This window comes from Parambassis ranga, chromosome 3 (genome assembly GCF_900634625.1).
Source record: "Parambassis ranga chromosome 3, fParRan2.1, whole genome shotgun sequence".
Lineage (NCBI taxonomy): Eukaryota > Metazoa > Chordata > Actinopteri > Ambassidae > Parambassis > Parambassis ranga.
Window position 1 is genome coordinate 15820184 of NC_041024.1, and position 21201 is coordinate 15841384.

A 21201-nucleotide genomic window follows, 5' to 3' on the forward strand; every position below is an offset into this window, starting at 1 on the left:
CATTTGCCAGCATATTTCTTTTTTTCTCTTTTTAAGGCCAAGAATCATATGAAGACACTGATTTGTTTCCCTTTACCAACTACTCCTACTGGCTCATAACAGCTAATGTGGCTGGCATCACAATAAGTGCATCAGCATCCTTTCAGACTTTAGGTGCCCCACCTGATGCAGACCTGCTTCATGTAAATCTTGTGGGACGACCGGGTCCAACCAGTGCCAGCTTTAACTGGAGCACACCACGAAATGATACAGGCCCAGTGGAGAGGTAGGGGAGAGTGGGGGAAGTGGGCATGTATTTTATATTTAGAGGTAGGACAATGGGGAAACTCAAATGTGTGTCTGCAATGTGGCATACACTTTATAGCTGCTCTACTTCACAGCAACTTCAAAAATATTGTAATGATTCATGTGAGTCATTTATTATTTGGTATAAGGTAGGACTGTCATACCAGAAATCTCAGATAGATCCAGTGCAATGTCATGTTGCTTCCTGTGTAGCCAGGTGATATTCAGTTAAGACTGTGTTCTGTTCACAGGTTCTTTTTCACAGTTTCACAAGAATGAAGACATCTACAATGAGACAGTTTACTCAGTTAATAGTTTATTAACGTGTCTTGTGTGTCGGTTGACAACAGGGTATGACGAAGCATTTTGGTCCTCTACCTGCACACGACCAATGCCCCTTACACAGCTCCGTGCCTAAATGTGTCTGTGTGGGAAGACATTGATCATAGCAGTCATGTCTCCCTTAGGTTTGTGTTATCATCCATGGAGTCGCAGAGTGGAGCAGAGGCTGTCATTCACTACACTGGCTTATCTAAAGAGGCTGTGGCAAGTGGTCTAAAGCCTTTCACCCAGTACACTGTAACACTGGAGGTGGGTATCGCATCAGCCAGTGTTTTTCACACAAATGATGTTGTCGTTCTCTGTAAGGACAGGATGGGTGAACCAACTGTATTTTCAAGTATGCCTGAACCACAGTGCTTAAACTTGTGCATACATTCAGTATGCTTTAAAATTGAAATTGCCAATTGTTAACGTTTTTTTGTTTACAGGCATGCTCTTCAGGGGGGTGCTCTTCTAGCCGCCCGCTGACTCTTCTGACAGCGCCTGCCCCTCCACAAAACCAGCCCCCTCCTACTGTCACTGCCACAGGACCCCATACACTGCATGCTGCTTGGGAGCCCCCCACTCAGCCAAATGGTACAACCAAGAGCTTACAAACTCATACTGTGCTTTACAGATTGTATAACATGCACACACAAAGCAAAATGTCCACACCTCTGCACACTAAGAACATGTAAGAACATTAAGTGTAATGTTTTTACATGACAAAACAGACACAGAAATTATGAATGTCCTTGTTTAAATGAATTAAACAGTAGAATAAACACACATATGCAGTACACAGTGCAACTAAGACACATTTTTCTAATAGCATGGCTTTGGGCTTGTGTCATTTAAGAAGTATGGGAGTCAACTAACACCAGTACACACACCCAGAAACACACACTGAACTGGAAGTGCCTTTGGTAAATCCAGAGAGCTTTGTAATGGCTCTGAGGCTCAGTGTCATACAAAGCCCTGTAACCTGGGTTTCTCTCTGTTAGCATCCCTCCTTTTTTCCTCACTGTCTGTTAATCTGTTTCCCTCCCAGTGTCACAGAAAACCCAGTTACACGGGTTCTCAGTGTCTCTTTTTATGTTTGTGCTGTAAGTGTTTTAAATTCCTTCTTGCCCTGCCATTTTATATTTTTTTTCTCATTTGTAATTTGTTTTCTGACTCCTCCAGCCCTAACATTTATGTAATACAATGTTTTTTTTTCTGGTAGTCCTCAGAGCTTATCTCTAAACTCCCTCACATCGGTTTGACATCCTTGTTTCTGTACAGGTGTTATCACCAGGTATGAGGTCTATCTGCATGGACCAATGGAATCACAGAACCTTTCAAGTTTTGCTGTTGAGAAAAAAGTTTCCAGCTCTGACTGGCTGGATCCAAGCGTGCCACCGGGAACAACGCTAACCAATGGAAGCACACTGTGGCCCCCTGAGAGCAGTACCACTGTGACAGATCTGCAGGCCTTTTCCACATACCAGCTGAGAGTTGTAAGCGTCAATATTGCAGGAAGTGTCACATCAGGGTGGACCACAGCACGAACCATGGAGGGAGGTTTGTATGGACAATCATCATAGTTCAAGCATTATATAATTTCAGTTATAGTGGCATGTAGCTATTGTTGAGGGTTTTACTGACATCAGACACAATTAGTTCATAGTTTAGTTTTTGTTTTTAGTCCCCACCTCCAAAAAGAGGATATTTGTCAGACAGATTGGTGAGACAGGAAGTATGTGAGGAATGAGGAAATAAAAACTACATGTGGGGGAGGGGAAACTCATTAAGGTATTTGAATTTCAAAGAGATGATATGGCTCATTAGGACTAAACGATTGCCTCCAACATCACTCTAAGCTGTGTGTCTGGATAACAAGCATATGATAACACCATTTTAAATGTGGGATGTGTGTCAGTGTTTGTGCGCGTACATGTGTGGTGTGAGAAGAAGGAATATGACTGTGGTTATGTCTACCGTGAATCACGTTTCACAGCATATTTCACAGTTAGATGCCATCAACAGCAGAATAAAGAATCCTTCTCTTTAATCTGTCATGTAATAGTGGCTATCACAACCATGTAATCATGGAACACTTAAATCCATTAAGTCCACATAACATCCACTAAGTCTTGATTTTTAATGTCTGGCTTTGTTTGAACCGATTGCAAAATCACCAAAAAATTAAGAAATGAAAACACAGCATCTAAGCAACATTTAAAACGTTTTCAATGATGCTCAACAAAAGTTCCAACAAATTCAAATAAGGCAACTATCATATCGATATGATATACATATCAATATGATGATGAATATACTCGGGAAAGGCTCCTTGTCTTTATGTATTTTTTGTTGTTTTTATGTTTCTTTAAACTTAGAAAAGCATACGAGTGCTGCTTGAACAGAAGCGAGAAGGTTCTAGCAGATCCAATATCCATCACTGCCACTGTGTCCTTACACAGTGGAATTAATTCTCACTGTACAGTTCACATTTAGGATAAAAGATGGGAGTTAGTGGGTCTCAGTGGGTTTCTTGCATAGTGAAAATTACTTTAATGCACTATTTAATTATTTTTTAATATTTACATCAATGCTCTTGCATTATTATTATTATCATTTATGTTAATGCCTTGCCAAACAATGTGCAGTTATGAATATGCAGTTTATGTGTAATAACATGGTTTAAAATTAAATGCATTTTCATGTTCATATGTTTGCAGTCCCAGAGTACATGGCTCCTCCTGTAGTGTCTGCAGTGTCATCCAGCAGTCTCAAAGTTACTTGGAGCTTTGCTGAGGGTCAAGGAGTCATTGCCAGGGGACCAGTCACAGAATTTCGGGTCAACTTGCTGACTGAGCAAACCAACAATCCCTATGCTCCTCCGGTGGTTAGTCAGGTAATCATACATAACAGGACATCTTGCATTTCCCTTCATTATGTAGAAAATGTTCTGTTTCCATGTTTGGCTGTTGTCTGATTATCTGTCTGATCTAAGCTTTCCCTCTCTCTGTTTTCCAGGTCCTACATAGGGCAGGACCACTGTCACAGCCTGTTTACATTGTGGAAGGACTGAATCCTTACCATGTGTACAACTTCACTGTCACACTGTGCACAAGAATAGGTTGTGTCACCAGTCTGCCAAGCACAGGAAGGACTTTACCAGCAGGTAGACACAAACACAAACAGAAGCATACATTACAACCAGTAATCTTCTTCTCTCTTTACAACAACTGCAACACAAGCCCCTGACATATGCACACACAGTCAGTCATCGGGCACTTGAGTGGCGACAGTGCTGGTCATGTTAACCAGAGGGGATATTCATGGTGCATGGCAGTAAAAACAATTTACTGTTAATTACAAGGAGAAAAATGTGGCGTAGCACACACTTCCTGCTGGCCATGAATCACACACACACACACGCACAGTAGTTGCAAACACACACATACAAAGTCTCTCCCTCTCTCTCTCTCTGGTAGATTTATAACTATTATGGAAGTAGAATGAATTATCTGTGTTTAATAAGTCAGGCACAAATCTCTGGGACTGAGATGAGCACTAATTGATCAGTGCGGGATGACACAGACTCACACATGCAGTCCGTTTCTCTCTTGACAGCATTTTCATACTTTTTCACTCCCTCTATCCTTCACTTTTTACCAGCCTTCTCCTTAAACACAAGTAGCAGTGGAACATGAATCACTCTGCAATATACATACTGCACTCACACACACACTTGACCTCCAACACACTGTTCCATCTGTTCACTCATGGTCTCTGCGCTCGCTGCTCGTGTTGTGTTTTTTCTGTTTTGTTTATCTCTTTAGGTGAGTAGACAATAGATGCATTGATTGTTTGTGTGAGAAAAAAAGGCTTTCATCTATAAATACTTGCTCAGGGATTTCAGCTTTTGAACATACTCTAAACAGATACATCTGTTGACATAGCGAATATTTTCATTTCATACAAATCTCCAAAAGTCATTCCTTGTGTTTATTGTGATGAATGATACTTCACATTTTAATCGGTGGACTTTTTAAATGTATTTTTAATGACTACATCTGTTGACACGACAACAATGTTTATTTCAAGTGATTCCAAAGACTTCTCTTGACTGTAATACAGTACAATCCAATATGGCTTATTGTACCCAGTTGACTTTTTGAATGTATTTTTAACAGCCACATCTGTTGCCACCGTTTTGTTTCATCCAACGCCAAAGATGTCCCTTGTTTCAACTATAAGAAATGATAATGGCATATGCAGTTTGGCAGGTTTTTTTTTTATTATTATCTCAAAACAATTTGCACAGCATGTGCTCCACCGGGTGTTGAGCTTCTACAGCACTTTTTCTTTTTCACTTTAACCATAATCTTGGCAGTTTACAGATAATATTTTGTCATCACGTCAATCATGACATGACACACAATGAAGGAGGTCAGTGATGTTGTTCTTGATGGACAGTTTGTATTGTTTGGGCTGTCTTTTATGGCAGTTCTGAAAAGTCCTTAAATTGATTCTGTAGCTGTTTGTAGAGGTAAAAGATTGTCACATTGAATGGTGCTGCTGCTAAGTGTGTTACAGATGCACTGATAAATCTACCACACATAATGCTGGGCCATTAGAGCCAGCTACCATCTGCTGTAAGTGAGCAGACAGCATCTGTGAAACCACTGGAGTTACACCAAAGCACATGACTAAACATTAGCGCACACACTGAGACAGACGTAACGACTCAAGGAAGAGGTGTCTGTCCATGTGTGTTGATGCATTTGCAATTGTTCCAATGTGTGTGTCTTCTCGCAAAGTTATCGATCACGACGTAAAGTGAGTGGCTAATCAGCGGCTGATGGTGATGTTTTATGTATCCTACATCCATAAAGGCTTGTTCTACAAGACATACACACAGAGAGACATACACACATACACACTCACACTGTACCACCACTCAACAGAACAGGAACTTTATTGATTTACGCATAATTGGCCTCAGGCCCTTCTTGAGAAGAGAAATATGCATGGCAAGGGATCGCCATGTCAATAAGTGGTGTGCTTATGTGCGTGGTGTAACTGTACGCTAAGAGCCTGTTAAGACATGTCAGTCGCTGTAAAAACAGGAAACACACACACACATACACAATTGCTCCTGGGAGCTGGCCCATGATTTAGCTGCTTCATTACCATGTCGGCAGCTAAAATTAACCTTTCTGGTGGACTGTTAACCTTGTGTGTGCCTGCGTGTGTCTTTGTGTGTGTTTAAGCATACTCATGATAAGGCAGCTGGGTTTCGTCAAACTGAATGTGTCACAGTGTTAAGTACATTTCAGTGAATTAACATGCAGATACAAGCAAAGAATACACAGTAGCATATGTTACAGTCATGCCAGTCACTGAGGACCCACGAAAAGACACTTTTGTCATTGTAGTGGACAGAAGTCTGGTTGATGTCCATTTTATACCGTGTGCCTGAACTATTGTGTCTTCTGCCCGGTAAATGCTGAGCATAGCTCATAGTAAATAATGACAATAGATGTTATCAGATAACGATCATATAATGTAATGATGTGATGCTCTTACGGACAGATACTGCAAGGTGTAGTTCATGAGGTGACTGTTTCCTTGAATATTGCAGAATATTCATTTAATACCTGTTTTTTTTTGGGGGGGGGGGGTTGCTGCATTCATTCACTTCATATCGAAAATGGTACATATAAAACAGCACATCACTCTTTAAAGCAAGGTACATGCTAACACATGTGTGTGGCTCTAAATGTCATCATAGCTCAATATCAATAGACTGGTAAGCTATTGATTGGCAGTAATTTATGGTTTGATGTGCCAAGATGAGGCGCCTAAGACAAGCTGTCCACTTCCCTTTTAAGAGCTCTATTAGAACTCACACTAGAGATGGTGTGTGTCACTGAGAGCTAATTTACTCTCACCACAGACCATTTAGACAATGACTGAAATACACACATAGAGAAACACACCGATTGAATGACACTTAATGCACACACATCGTTCCCATCTCCACGCCAGTCCATCACTCCCTATGATTCTCCCTCCATTCCTCTCCCCAGTCATCAGCCAGTCACCAGTTGATTTATTTATGATACACATTGAAATAGTGGCTCCAGGACCGTCCAGTGTGTTTCGAAGGGGCATTTAATTTAACATCTAAAGTGAAAAAAGAAAATTAAATTGATCCTCTATTAAATGTCAATGGGACTTTTGTGCAGTCTGGGTGTAGTGTATGACAGATAGAAATGTTTCCACTGGAAAAATATACTGAGAAATATAACAACATCATTTAAATGTTTTTAAAATTAGTTATTAGCTAATGCAATTTTTTTTCTTATTTATGTACACATTGAGTACAAAATATATGTACTCGTTTCTCTTTTCAGCTCCAGCAGGACTGTCTTCACCTCGATTACATCCAGTAAACGAAAGCACCATTGAGATGGACTGGGATCCCCCAGCCCAACTTAATGGACCACACCCACTCTATCAAGTGAGGCCACTGGCTTACACACAGTATTACGCTTCTATTCTTTTGTGTGTATTTTTGCTGGTAATTTTTTCAGCAATGCCGTTGGTGGACATGTTGATGTTCAGCGACTTTGGTCCAGAATAGAAGGGCTTTAATGGTCACATCCTGGAGAATATAGTAACTCAATTTCAACAAAATGACATAATAGTTGTAATTAACCACATATTATGCCTGGTGTTAATTAACAATGTTAATTGGCCAGTTTAGATAAAGTGATTCTTATTGTTTCTGTACTAAAATAGATGGTAGGTATTATTATGTGAGTAACGACAGTTCTGTAACTGTGTTTTCCAGGTGGAGAGGACAGACGTCTCTTTCTCTGACCCACAAGCTCCAGTTGTCAGAGGAACCAGATTCTCAGGAAACAGCTACTACCAGTTCCCCAGTGACACCATTCCCACCAACACTGATTTCACAGGTAACAAATTATGTCTGTGTGCGTGCAAATTTCTGTTCAGAAAATGAACAGCATATCTGGAGTATGTGAGCACAAGCAAACAGAAGCATACAGTTCAGACGTGCCTGTTTTTGTGTTGTTTAGTGCAGTCTGAAGTCTCTGAGTCTTCTCGTGACATTCCTTTAGAATGACTTCCCCAGTCATCTTAAAGGACAATTATCTTTCTGTTTACCAGCATCATTAGAGGGTTGAGCTGCACAGCCAAACATGTTCTGCTTCATCTGAGAACATCACCCAGTCTGACGCTCATAATTAATGACTGCTGATACTAATCAGTGGGATTTGAGCAAGCAAAGCTCTTTGATGCCACTTAAGATTACTTCACTGTCCTGCTCAAACCTTGTATCACTGGGTCTTTTTGTGTGGACATAAAGTTGGAAGTAGGTGACAGGGGAAACCTTTTCAAGCTATTTTAAAACTCAGATCAACAAATAGTGATTGTGATCTCATCTTTGCTCCTCCAGTACAAAAATAAATAGATCTCTGAATACCGCCAGAAAATAGATGATGATTTTTGATTTTGAGGGGTGCTTCTCATCTCCTCCACTATCCTCCTTCATAAAGGGTAATGGATCAGACAATCACTTTCAGACCGGATCTATTCTGGACCATCAATGTGTCGGCAGTCCTCAAACCATCGCCCTTTTACAACCATCAATACTAATAGCATCATCTACAGACAATTATTCCCATCGAAGTGCACGGAACAGCGAACAAATCAAAGCCAAATTGGATTATGAATGTAATGCAGTGTAATGCCCCCTCGAGAGTCAATTGATCACAGAGGAGAGACTCGTCAATCGTTGATGTCTTGTGGAAACATTGTAACTCCGGCAATAACAACTCTAACATTTTTATGTGAGTTGCATTGTCTGTTTTTGTACAATTAGTCTTGCAAAACCATGTGATGTTTTATTTACAAAATTTTTAAAAAGTAATTTCTCAGAAATTACGTCTTATTTTCTAAGACCAGCATTGATGGTTGAAAGAGATCCTGATGGGCTTTTTGTAAAAATCATCATTTTTCTCAGTCAGGATTATGCACCATCCTAAGAATATTAATAATATGTTGTTTCCATAAAGGTTATTACTGCAGGCTTTCTCATTTCCTAAACATGCGAATTAAGGCCACATCACAGCCGGATCAATATTTCTCTGTGTTAAATCTTATTTAGATCAGGATTGTTTACCATGTAAAATCACAAGACATTTGTCCTTTTATCTGTTAGTTTATGAGCACTTTACTGAAATAATATTTTACCTAAATAGGTTCTTTTCCATGTGCAATTACAGTGACAGAAGTGCATGTTTCCATAAATGAAGTCAGTTTACTTATGTTTAAAGATGCCTTTCAAAGCTTAATGAGGGCAGTTAAAGTCAATATTAACCACACTGCATCTTACTTTAGATAAAACAGGGTTATAACTATATGCAATCATGCTGTGATATGAATAACTGGTAGGAGTTTGTTTCAATAATCCTCCTATTTGTAATGTTTCTGTATCTACTCACTCTCAATGGTAATATTTGAATTAAGGGCTCAGTTAAGGCTAAGTGTATATCATTCCTTGTAAAGTAATACATTTAAATGGAAATAGGTCAGTGTTATTCTTCATTGTTTTGGACTCGAATGGGTAGACTAGAAAGAGGACGATGTCCTCATATTTTTGCTAATATAGATATATTTCCTCAGCCCGCAGTAGATGAAGAGAGATGAAACATCACAGAAATATTCAAGCAAAAAAATGAACGCAGGAACAAATAGATTTGGATAATTTCCAGACACGTCTAACACAGTACATTGTAGCAGAAGCGCTGCAGCAACTGAGCAGGAAAGAGGGAAATGTTAAATGATACAAATTATTTTTCCTTAATTAATATGATTGATTGCCAGGCATTGACGTTGAGAGGAGAGGGGGAGAAATGTGTGAAGGGAAAGTTTGCACAGACATCATTAGTTTTTCCCCATTTAAAGATTAATCAGAAGAGGCTGGGCTCTTTAATTCTGTCATTTGTATATTTAATGGGCTGCTGCAGAATCTATGGGTGTAATTAGCTAGCTGCCGCGCTCTCATTAATACGCCAGGCTCTGATTAATGCCAGTAGAGAGCTAACATGACTGGAGTTATTCAGGTTATGTTGTGTAGATGATTACACACAACCTCCACTGTTTACTGAGACAGCGAGAGGAGAAACAATGCACATGAAACAATACCACCTGAACTATAATATTGCATTTAAAACACTAAATGCCTTGATATTGCTACTTCTTAATGTTACATATAATGTAATATAGTGTATGTTTATCATGGGAACAAAGCCAACAGAACAGCACAATTCATTATAAACAATGAACTCCACTTGAAATTTATTTGCAAAAAAAAAAAATGCAGGTTATGTTTATTGTCTCTGTCCGCTCCACACTCTACAGGTCTAGCTTCAGACAGAGCAGGCCAACTTGATACAGGAAAGAGGAGCACTTTTTTCTGAAGATGTGTTGGCACTCTGGCTTCTCAGTTCTGATTCTCTCAGACTGTTGGATATAACATGACCTGGACCTTTTTACTGAGCAGTTGCGCTGTGGACGTGCCTGTGTGCATGTTTATTTGTGTGCCTACCATATGTGTAAAAAGAGTCACCTGTCATGGTGCATGCTCAGGTTTGTCTGTTGATGGCTTCAGAGTGGTTGTCAGTGTAAAGTAGCACAAGTCCTGTGGGGAAATCAAAATGAAGTAATGCTGAGCACAAGCATTGTCACTTAGATGGTGTACATTTGGACATGCTTTACCAACACTTTGTCTATCACAAACACTCACAGACTCACACGGACAAATGTTGTTTTCTGTAGTTTTTAGATTAGCCAATATGAGATATGGTGCTCATCTAAAAGTAAGGAAAACCTTCTGAGGTGATCAGACTGGATCGATGCCTCTCCACTGTAACATGTGTTAGGCACCTGCCCTCAGTGTATGAGACTTTTCTGGGATTGTCACTTGTCCAAAAATACATGGAAGCAGTGAAAATGAAAGAGTTAAAAAGAAAATTGAAATACAAGGATTGAAAACATATTCAGAGGAGGCAGTAGGTAGAAGGAAGAAGAATGAAAAGGTCAAGAAAAAGAAGAGGAAGGTTAAAAGCAGAAGGAAGAAAGAGAGGAAGGATTGAGAGATCCAGAGAGTGATAGAGAGAGAGAAGGTTAAAGGGGGGTAATGTGATGTCAGGTTTCTGTCATGACTTCACTCATCTCTGGTGACAAGGTCATGAATGTAAATGACACATGCCTGCTTGATGTACAGAAAGCAAGCACAATGTAAAGATCAGTATTAGCTTTGTGCTGCTGGTACCGCAGCTACTGTACTTACTGTAGATTTTTTAAACTGCTGATAATCAGTAAATATGTGGACTGTAGAGATTCATTCTACCTCCAGTTTTTTAAATGTGCATATAACAAATGTGGTGACTTGTGTGTGAGCTCCAATAATATAACTAAAGCAAAAGTTTAAAAATATTGGAATCCCAGAGAAATATCTGGCTAATCTGTATTCATTTAGTGTTTGTAACTGTTTGACTTCTCTCCATGTTAAGTGAATTCACATAGTAATTATTTTGCTAATGCTAGCTTCTGATGAACCCTTGACTGCCTCCATTCAACTCCTCAGATCTTCCCACACTTCTGTTCTCTACAGAGACAGACAGTGCTGAGGAAACACACACAGAAACCTGCAGGTCTGTGTCGTTATGTGGATCTAGTAGTGGATTAAGATCCAATCTCTGATCCATAGTAACATGACAAGACAGCACGCTAGATGAATTCTCCAGCTGTGTGTACGCATGCACTTCTTTTAGATGTTCAGCTCGTACAAGAACACATACTTTCCCACATTTCTGAGGCTTTAAAGTGGACCCGATATAACATAATACTGTCTTAGGCCTGTTATCCTGTGAGCTTAACAAGTTTTGGGAGCATGAATTGATCAAATTTCTTTTCAAACATAATTTTTAAAAACAACATAATTTACTGTAGTTAAAAAACTATTCTCTGTTTAACTACTTTCATACTCATCTCATGTACAAAAGGAGGGTTTGACTTAAGAGATAGGAAGAGATGACAAGTGTAAGCCTTTAAACATGTGGACGCAGGTATGTTTGCTAAGACTGCTCTTCTGACATTCATGTTTCCCCTAAAGTACCTTAGTGGTGAGATTACATAGGAATAAAGTCAGCTTAGAGCTTTGGGGTGTTGAGAGACAGACATCTTGATCACAATGCAGGAAGTAAATCGACACATTCCTCCTCTTTCTTTCTGACTTGTAAGCAGAACGTTGTGGTAAATTGTACCTGGCTTCATAATTTAAAGGGAGCATTAAGGGTTACCTGAAAGCTCACACTGGGTTCTTAAAATGCAGGCAGAGTGTTTACATGGTTAACCCTGCATGTCATCTCAATTTTAACACATTCAGAAGTGAAATAGTGCCAGAAGTCTGGTTGAAAAGGGGAAGAAGCCCACATGTATTATCTTTTTAATGACAGTCTTCATGGATGCTGCCTGTGTTGCACCTGTTTTTATTCACCTGCAATCAACTCCTGATAACAAATGTAAAGAAAAACCCCTCTCTTTCTCTCCTTTACACACACACTTTGCATTAGGTCTTGAGTTGAGTTTCAGGATGCGGTCCCCAGATGGCCTGCTGCTCGGTGCCTTCTCTCCAGGAAACCAGGAAGAGTTTCTTGCTATTCAGATAAAAAATGGACGTCCTTACTTTTTGTTTGACCCTCAGGTACGTAATGTTTTTTATGCTATGCTGTATGTAAAGTTAAAGACCTTATATAGCTACAGTTTTGAGGTACTAAATCATCTCCATATTTCTGTATTAGACATATTAGAGATTGATACTGTATTTGCACACCTTAACCTCTGTATCACTCTTTTTTCTTCTTCTAATCCACCCCTGTCCTTTTCTTGCTCTATTTCTCAGTTTTTCTTTTTTCTCTCTCACTTGCTCTCATCTAATAAATGTGATCTGTAGCCCCTCATTGGTTTCTGTCAGGGAGACGGGGAGAAGGGAAAAACTTTGAAAGTGTGTCAACGTTTGAATTGGACTGCAATTAACTCATTCCCTGCAGTCACCACGCGTGAATACCAATTGCAAGCTAATTAAGCTTTGCACCCTTGCACACACACACACACAGCCCTCCTTTCCTTATCCATCCATACAGACACATGTAGAAGGGTTAAAGAGTCAACGACTTTGTTGATGAAAGTGATGATGGGAGATGATTACACATACTTCCATGAGGCCACCAACTAATTACACACTCAAACAAACACACACACATACACCTTTGTTCCTCATCAGTATCAGTATGGAATAGTTTATCAAAATGTCATCAGAATGCCTCCACATGATGCATCTGTGTATGGGTGTATGTCACTGAACCGATCGCTGTTGACTATCAATGTTGTCTGCTGGATATGTGATGGAGTGAATGTGTGTCTTCTCCAACTGGGTTGATTCCTTTGTTTATGCTAGTTTGAGGTAATTAACAGTGGGAGTGGTGTCATGGCTTATTAGTGTTCCCCTAGATACATATAGCTGGGCCCATTACTTCCCCCTATTAGCCTGTTGAGTTAGCCTAATGGGATTACCAGTGCAGGGGGGGTAATTTAGCATGACACCAGAAAGTGATCTGCTCATAAATATATGTGTGTGTGTGAGCAGGTACACACTCACATACATTGAACCACAGGGACACTTAAAAACTCAACCAAAGCACTAGAGTCAGATTAATATAATATACTATATTATAATATCACTATATTCTTAGTGATTTTATCAATAAGAAAGATCACCCCAAAGCTGCCACTGTCATATAGGGCGCTACATTCCATGATTGAAAGAATTTCCTGGCCTGTTTAGTAAAACACACACTGACACAAATCTGAACTTGTGACTTTGCCAGAATTGGCTGTGTTGGCAATGTTTCCAAACAAACAGGAGAGGCGGCTCTCAGCCCAGAGAATGGTATTTGACAGGAAAAATGGGGTCCAGAGAAACAAAAGTGTACGGTTGTTATCTGGCAGACATGAGCCACTAGATGGTATAAGGCCTCACAAGGTGCCTCTCAGGCGTAACTGTTTTTTTTCATATAAACAACATGAAATCTTGTAGGCAAAGAAACTGAGTGACCTGTCTCCATGTCCTGCTTGTGTCTATTCACACCTGGCGGTGGGAGATCAGACATATATAAAAATGGAATAAAGTTTGTTCCATTACTGGTGAAACCTGCATGTTCTGCCTGTTCAACAAATCCATTTGAGCAGTCACATCCTAAATACCTTGCTCAAGGGCACATTCATAGCAGTTTCCGGGAGCGTTAGTGTTCGTCACTTCCTTCGCGAGTATCCTCCAGGTGAACAACTGGCGTGTTTGTGTGTATGTGTAAAACAGAGCGGTGGTGAATCGACTCCTCCCCTGTTGTCTTGTTAAGTAGAGCTGTCTTGCAATAGTAGTAAAGATGTCAGAGGCTGATATAGTCTGGCATTCATACATTTATTGATCTTATCATTAAATCTTCATCACAGCCTGTGTGTCTGTATGTGTGTATATGTACCCGTTACTCTGCTTTTACTGCATTACTCCTTGCCTACTTGCTAAAAGCTGATCACAACAATGATGTCATACTTAATAGGTAGCAAAAAGCCTTGTAACAACACTTTGATGATTATATGTGAATGTTTGTGTTCTTTTGATGGTGTGTGCGCGCGTGTGTGTGCGCCCAATCGTTATTGGTTAATCTTGTTCACAGATTGATAAAAAAAGAAAAAAATTCACATTTTATAAAGTAAACATGTTTGATTTTACTGTGAAAAAAACTGGTCACAAGCCACTTTATTGATTACTATGAGACACACGGACCTCTGGTCAGTGTTTGGAAGAAGGCATAAGTCAATGGGTGTCTTATGTGTGTGTATTTATGTGTGCAGGGCTCAGCGGTGGCTGTGAGTGTACAGGGTGATGGAGGGCACCGCTACAATGATGGACAATGGCACAGCATCACAGCAACAAGGCGAGGGGCCGTGGGAACAATCGTTGTAAACAATCAATACAGTGGTAACTCTTCTCATATTCATACTGACCACTCTGTGTGTGCGTGTTTCTGTGAATGCATTATAGTCCTCTAAACATGTAATGATGTACACATGTAGATGGATGTACCTCTCTCACATTACCTCTTTTGTTTTTTTTACCTTTGTTGTATTTCTTTTTCCTAAACGCCATCCACCTGCTGCCAACAGGAAGTGCATCAGCTTCGAGTGGCAGCACCATTATTGGTGAGAACACGGGGTTGTTCATTGGAGGGCTTCCAGAAGATTTTACTTTACTAAGACAGGATTTAGGTAAGTATTACCCTTTGCAAACTGACCTGACATGTTTCGGTAGTCTGAGTCTGTAGTGTAAATATCTGAAGTGTAAATATCAGCATCACTTTGACATCATAATTCTGCACAAACACATTTACGAACTTTCTTGATTATGTGCATGAGCCTTCAAAATCATTGTCATATTCCGGCTTTAGGTTTTATTCTTTACATGAAACCTGAAAAGCACTAAGTGAAAAAAATAGATTGACTTTTTAGTTGTGTCTCTTTCATCTCTGGAGATGCCCCGTTAGTGCGACAGGGCTTCTCAGGTTGTCTCAGAGATGTGAGATTTAAGATGGCTGACACCCCATCAGAGGAGTGGCAACATCTGGACTGGGGAAAAGCCACAAAGAAGGCGGCAGTGTATGAAAGCTGGGAGGGATGTCCCCTTCAAACTGTGGATGGAGCCCATTTTCTTGGTCATGGTAAGACCATTGATAAGAGCTATAGTGCCTGCTACATAGTGAAATTGTAGCACAATGTGCTTAACGCGTCAGCAGTCAAAGTGTCTTCATACATAACTTTATATAGTTTTTACTTCCCCAGATTAGCTAAATGTATCTTAATAAGATGTTTGCTGCTGATAGTGGTGACATGGATTTATGTTGATAAATGATGATGTTAATTGGCCTCTGATTGAAAGATTTGTTTTAAGGGTTCATTTCCTGCATGATGACTGCTCATCTAATCCTCTTTCGTCTTCCACTTTCTGATTTTAACATGCCATGGAACTCATTCTGGAAATATGACTACTTCTTCCTTGTTTCAGGTTACTTGGAGTTGAACAGTGGTGTATTTAGTGGTGGCCAGAACTTTGACATCTCTATGGATTTCAGAACTGACCAGCTGAATGCACTTCTGCTCTTTACATACAGCGCACAATCCGAGGACTATATGCTGGTAAAAGCACAGACATAATTCAATGTGTTGTTTGAATACAGAAAATGCTCAAATGAAAAAGTAAAATGGAGTTCAACTGTTGTGTATATTTTAGGTGGAGCTGGAAGGAGGGCTGCTGTCCTTCATTATTGCCTCTGAAGGTCTTGTGACTGAACTCAGCATGTGGGTGGGGCTTAGCTACTGTGATGGAGACCAGAAGCGGTTGTCATTGGTAAAACGTGGCACGCTCATCTCTGCTGCAGTCGATGACTGGGCAGAGGAAACAAGGGGAGGAGCAGCGAGGCTGAGAGTTGATTCACCATTATACTTGGGTGGTGTGCCAGCAGAGCTCATGCATCCTGCTCTGGACAGCCAAAGTCACAGACACGGTGAGATATATATGTATGTATGTAGAGAATCATCAATGCATCTCCCCAATTAGAAATAAGATATTCAACCAAATGTTTCATGTAGCATTAGTATGGATGACCAGGAATCATTATTGATATTGCTGCTTTATGCCAACATTCCAATGTGTGCATGGATTAAAGTGTAAATACAAGTTTTCACAAAGAAAATACGGATTCTTCTCCTCTCTTCTTTCTTTTTCCTCTTTTGCTCTCATCCTCTATTCCTCTTCTCTATACAGGCCTGGGAGGCTGCATAAGTGGTCTTACCATACAAAGGGGTGATGAGAGAAGGCCACAAAGTGTTAATCTCCATGTCGCTTCACAACGTTCCACTAGAGTCTACTTAGATGGCTGTCCCACCAGTGAGAGTCGGTACAACTGCAGAGGAAATGATTCAGTCTTGGTGTACACTGGGAGAAAGACACAAGCTACTGATTATAGCCTACAGCCTTTCACTGGTAAAAGTGCACAGTATACATGACACAGAAATAGTACACTGTCAATATCAACATCAGACAAACAACAAAAAGAACACGTCGTTGATTTAAGTGATTTAAATGATTTGTGTCTCCCCTGTCTCTTGTGCACCCCACACCCCTTTTCTCATTTGCAAACACAACATATCTCTAAAGAGTACTTGTACAGATTTGTGGCCTTGGCTGCAGGAGGCTGGGCAGCAGGACCTTGGCAGAGGGGACGCAGTCGAGGCAAAGGTGAACTTCATTTATGCACATGATTTTTGGCACACACATAAGCAGCATATGTACCCTCTGACTTTGTTCTATAGAGTTCTCTATAGAGTACTATACTATTATAGATTTTGGATATAAAATTACCACTATCTTGTACAGTATGTGAGACTTCTCCAAAGCCAATGATATTACATGTGTCTAGCGGTATGAGAGATTGATAAGGCCTCTATAAAGGGCATCACAGTAAAAGGCTGTTAACCCAGAATGGCCTGTGTGGTCCCTAGTGTAATATAAAGCTGCTCGTTAGTAGTGAACGATACACTGGTAGGTCTCAGTACACCATGCTACGACCAGAGAGAGGAATGGAGGTAGAGGGAGGTAAGAAGTGCTAAAAACATTAAGAACTACAGGGCGAGGAAGAGGATGAGGGCAAAGACTGAGATGAAATCTGGGAAGAAGTGCAGAAGGAAAGGTTGGACAGCAAAGAGGGAAGAGGACGGAGGAGGTGAATATAAATATGCAGGGAGGGTAAGAGGATAGATAAAAACTGAAAGGCTGAAGAGAAGAGGGAAAGAAGTTAATGAAGAAAAACAAAAAGATGAGAGGAAATGGACCATGAAGCATCTCCTAATAGTAGACTATACTGTATATTTCTGCATAAAAAAGTTTAACACTTTTTGTTTAACTAAGGTTTCAAAAGCTGTACATGTGTTAATTGTACTTTTATGGTTATTGGAAGTGTTTCTACTGACATTAGCGCGCATCCGTACACACTGACTTATTCTTGGGTGAAGTCCTGAATGAGTGATGGTGACAACATGTAAAGAAAGACAAAAACACAAGTGCAGACTGAAATGTGGCTCTAGATGGACAGAGACAGAGAGCAAGGAAGAAGGCAGTGGAGGTGGGTGTGTGTCGGGGGGGAGTCTGAACCATCCTGAACTGCTGAGGGTGTCAGAGAGAGAAATAAGGGGAGTGCTACAGAGAAGGAGGGAGGCTGATTGCTGTGAAATATAGCCCAGAATGAATGGCTGGCTGTATTAAATCAGTGCTGAAAAAGTTACTACTCTCATAAATACTATTTATGCTAATGGAGAGGTATGATTTACTGGGCCTATTAAAACACAGAGAGATGTAGGGCGCCTTTTTTTAATCTCACATGCTCCTGACCTGTTGTTTGGCTTTTTTTATCTATATTATCATGTTTAGCTGTAACTTGATATATTAGACATTTACTCGACTTGATCTCATATCAGTATTTAATTTTTCTGTGTTTTGTTCTTTTGTCTTTAAATTTCGTATCTATATTAGTTTAATTGTTGTTTGTGGTCGTTTTATTTTTCTTGCTATTTATATTACCTAATATTGTTTGACACTTGATATCTCTCATCTGCCTTTCTCTGTTTCTCTAGTACCTACATCTGTACAACCTCCTACCCGAGTGGAGAGTTTTAACGGCTTCAGTGCCAGAGTGAGCTGGGTGCCACCCACTGGTAACACCAGAGGGCTGATTGACAGATATGTGCTGAAAGCCTACAATAGAGACCATCCAGAAGTGCCACCTATCAAAGCCACATACCTGGCTAATGGAAATTTCACAGGTAATAGACACACACACAAACCTTTTATTGTCTGAAGGTATTTGAAGTCAGAAATTGTTTCCTAAATGTTTTGGCATCGCAGTGTTAATGTTTCCATTACAAAACTGCATGACTTTTCTGGGAAAGAGTTCAACTCATGATTATTTTAGTACATGACAATCAGGCAGGCAACTTGGAGCAACTCATTGCTTTACTTTTCAGTGTGGGCGAGGGTTAATTGTGTTCTGTTGCTATGCATGTCCAAATGATCCTGAGTTGTCAGTCCTAAGTAGGCAGCTTTGTTGCTGCCTGCTTGTGAAACCTTCAGGGACACTTTGGCCCTCACTGAAAACATATTCACACTGCCTTTTTAACTCACTTTCTGTCTTTCATACAAACACACATACACACACATTGTCCCAGGCAACCCTGTTAAAGTCTCCTTGGCTAGTCCCCAGCTTTAGGAGACTGTCTCCATTTGGAACAAGACACTCAGGACTACCCCAATGATGTCATACCCTGGCATTGCTCCGTTTTTTTTCTCTCTCTCTCGCTGTTGCTCACTTTTCGATCTTTCCCCACTTCATCTTTTATGATGATGATGATGTCTGTGTCCGCTGCTGCTATTCGTCCCCCCTCTCATCCACTCTTCCATGTCTCTAGGCAAATATGAAGATGAGCTCTCTGTCTCCGTCTTTCCCTGTGTCTCTCGCGCTGCTCCTCATTCCCTCCCCCTCTCTTTGCCAGACATTAAGTCCACCGTGATAAGACTTCTTCTTAATTTATGATGGCCTCGACACCTGACTGCAGAATTACACCAATGGCTAAAAAACACAGAAAGCAAATGAGGGTGTAATGGCAGCAGAGTGGGGCCCTGGCCCCTAATTGAATTAAAAGACATGGGTAACAGCTAGAGAGAGAGGGAGAGGGAGAGGAAGAGAGAGGGAGAAGTACAGGGTGATTGGACACAAAAGGTGGGGAGAGTTGGAGGGGTTGGAAGAAAAGAGAGGGATGTAAAAGAGTGACTTAGAAAATATAGAAAGGAGTGGAGAGGGCCAAGACGGCTAGGACAAAACACATCAGAGGGAGACGACTGGAGCTTTACAATTAGAAGGGACCATCTTTGTTTGCCAAACACAGTAAGTTTGCTTAGCAACAGCGGGACATAGAAACAAGTAAAGCATTTCAATGGCACTGTTGGAGCATATTGATACTGGTGCACTCATAAAAGAGACTTTTCTTCAAGGCCATCAGTACTCACATGCCCATATTTAACATGTGCATTCAGACATACAGCTGAGTCAGCAAAATACAGGGTGGTATGTTCCAGAATCCTTGAATAAAACCCACCTCTGTTGTCTGCCTCACCTTCTCTTTGATTCATCAGGTGTGCTGCCGGGTCTCACTCCATCCACCCAGTACATTGTCACTGTAAGTGCCTGTACTGCTGTCGGCTGCACCGAGAGTCCTTATAATGACAGTGGTGATGACGGCGATTTGAGATCAAATCTCAGAACCCCACAGGAAGGTAACAAACACAGTCTGTCTCTATAGCTTACAGTTAGACACACTTTAACCCTGTCATCTGGTCTCATTGGTGAGATGTTTAGAGGAGCAGCAAGACAAGAAAGAGAGAGCAAAGAATGAAAAGCAGAACACACTGCCACATATTTCTTCTCTGGGAAGTCATGGGGGGGTATAAGGATTCAGATTTTTCTTCATATGTTAGTCACTACATCAATCTGTGTTGGACTGACTGGCCTTGTTGGGGAGATAATGTGACGGCAGGGGTCAGTACAGAGACAGTAAAAATCAATCTGAAGAAAAGGGAAAAAACAGATTACTGTATTGATTCTTACTGAGCATGGATTTAGGACACAGAACCACGTTAGGGACATCGGAAAAAAATAACTTTTTCAAAACTCTCTTGGTCTGTTACTAAGATGAACAGATAACTTATTCTGTGATGTTCTAAGGTTAAGCCTAGTGTGTTTTCCCTTTTTATATAACAAGTATGTTAAAATTGTGTTTTTCATGTTGTGTATACATCTGGTATATTTTTGTTTTGCCATACTTTCAGCTCCAGGTGGTGTGTCTCCTCCATCAGCTGTCTCCTCCCCTTCAGCTCTCTATCTTACCTGGGGAACTCCAGCAAGGTACCACACAGTCTCACCCACACCCTTTTCCTCTCATGTCCAAATCACATGTTTATGATAGGTTGCTTATGTGTAACCACAACACACATTTAATTCAAAGTTCTGTCTTTCTAACCTACTTATTTACAAAAAGACAGTAATGAGCTGAAGATGTGTTTCAGTAAACTCAATCACATACAAGTCAACATGCACCTATTGAACACAGCACAGGATGTAATGTCAAAATAGTGCAAGTTACGGTATATTTAACATCATAATATTGTCCTCATTTGACTGTTTTGTTCCTATGATAGGCCCAATGGACACATTACAGAGTACCTCCTCTATCACAACAACCAACTGGTCTACAGAGGAAAAAACAGAGAACACAACATCACTGGTAAATAGGAGAAAGTGTGTGTGTGCTGTGATGGTGGAGCGATGGGGCCTCTGTGTAAAGAGA

At 40.4% G+C, this 21201-nt stretch overlaps 1 protein-coding gene across 1 annotated transcript in view; it reads left to right on the forward strand.

The window, feature by feature from the left end:
- Nucleotides 1-21201, forward strand: part of ush2a (Usher syndrome 2A (autosomal recessive, mild)) — a 138023-nt gene that overhangs the window by 34661 nt on the left and 82161 nt on the right. Inside the window, 20 exon segments of the mRNA XM_028402276.1 lie at nucleotides 37-265; nucleotides 753-876; nucleotides 1056-1203; nucleotides 1891-2169; nucleotides 3330-3505; nucleotides 3628-3775; nucleotides 7017-7123; nucleotides 7457-7580; nucleotides 12267-12397; nucleotides 14605-14731; nucleotides 14917-15022; nucleotides 15259-15467; nucleotides 15812-15942; nucleotides 16037-16310; nucleotides 16571-16789; nucleotides 16964-17044; nucleotides 18436-18624; nucleotides 19991-20131; nucleotides 20684-20759; nucleotides 21053-21138. Coding sequence (XP_028258077.1) covers nucleotides 37-265; nucleotides 753-876; nucleotides 1056-1203; nucleotides 1891-2169; nucleotides 3330-3505; nucleotides 3628-3775; nucleotides 7017-7123; nucleotides 7457-7580; nucleotides 12267-12397; nucleotides 14605-14731; nucleotides 14917-15022; nucleotides 15259-15467; nucleotides 15812-15942; nucleotides 16037-16310; nucleotides 16571-16789; nucleotides 16964-17044; nucleotides 18436-18624; nucleotides 19991-20131; nucleotides 20684-20759; nucleotides 21053-21138 — 3105 coding nt within the window.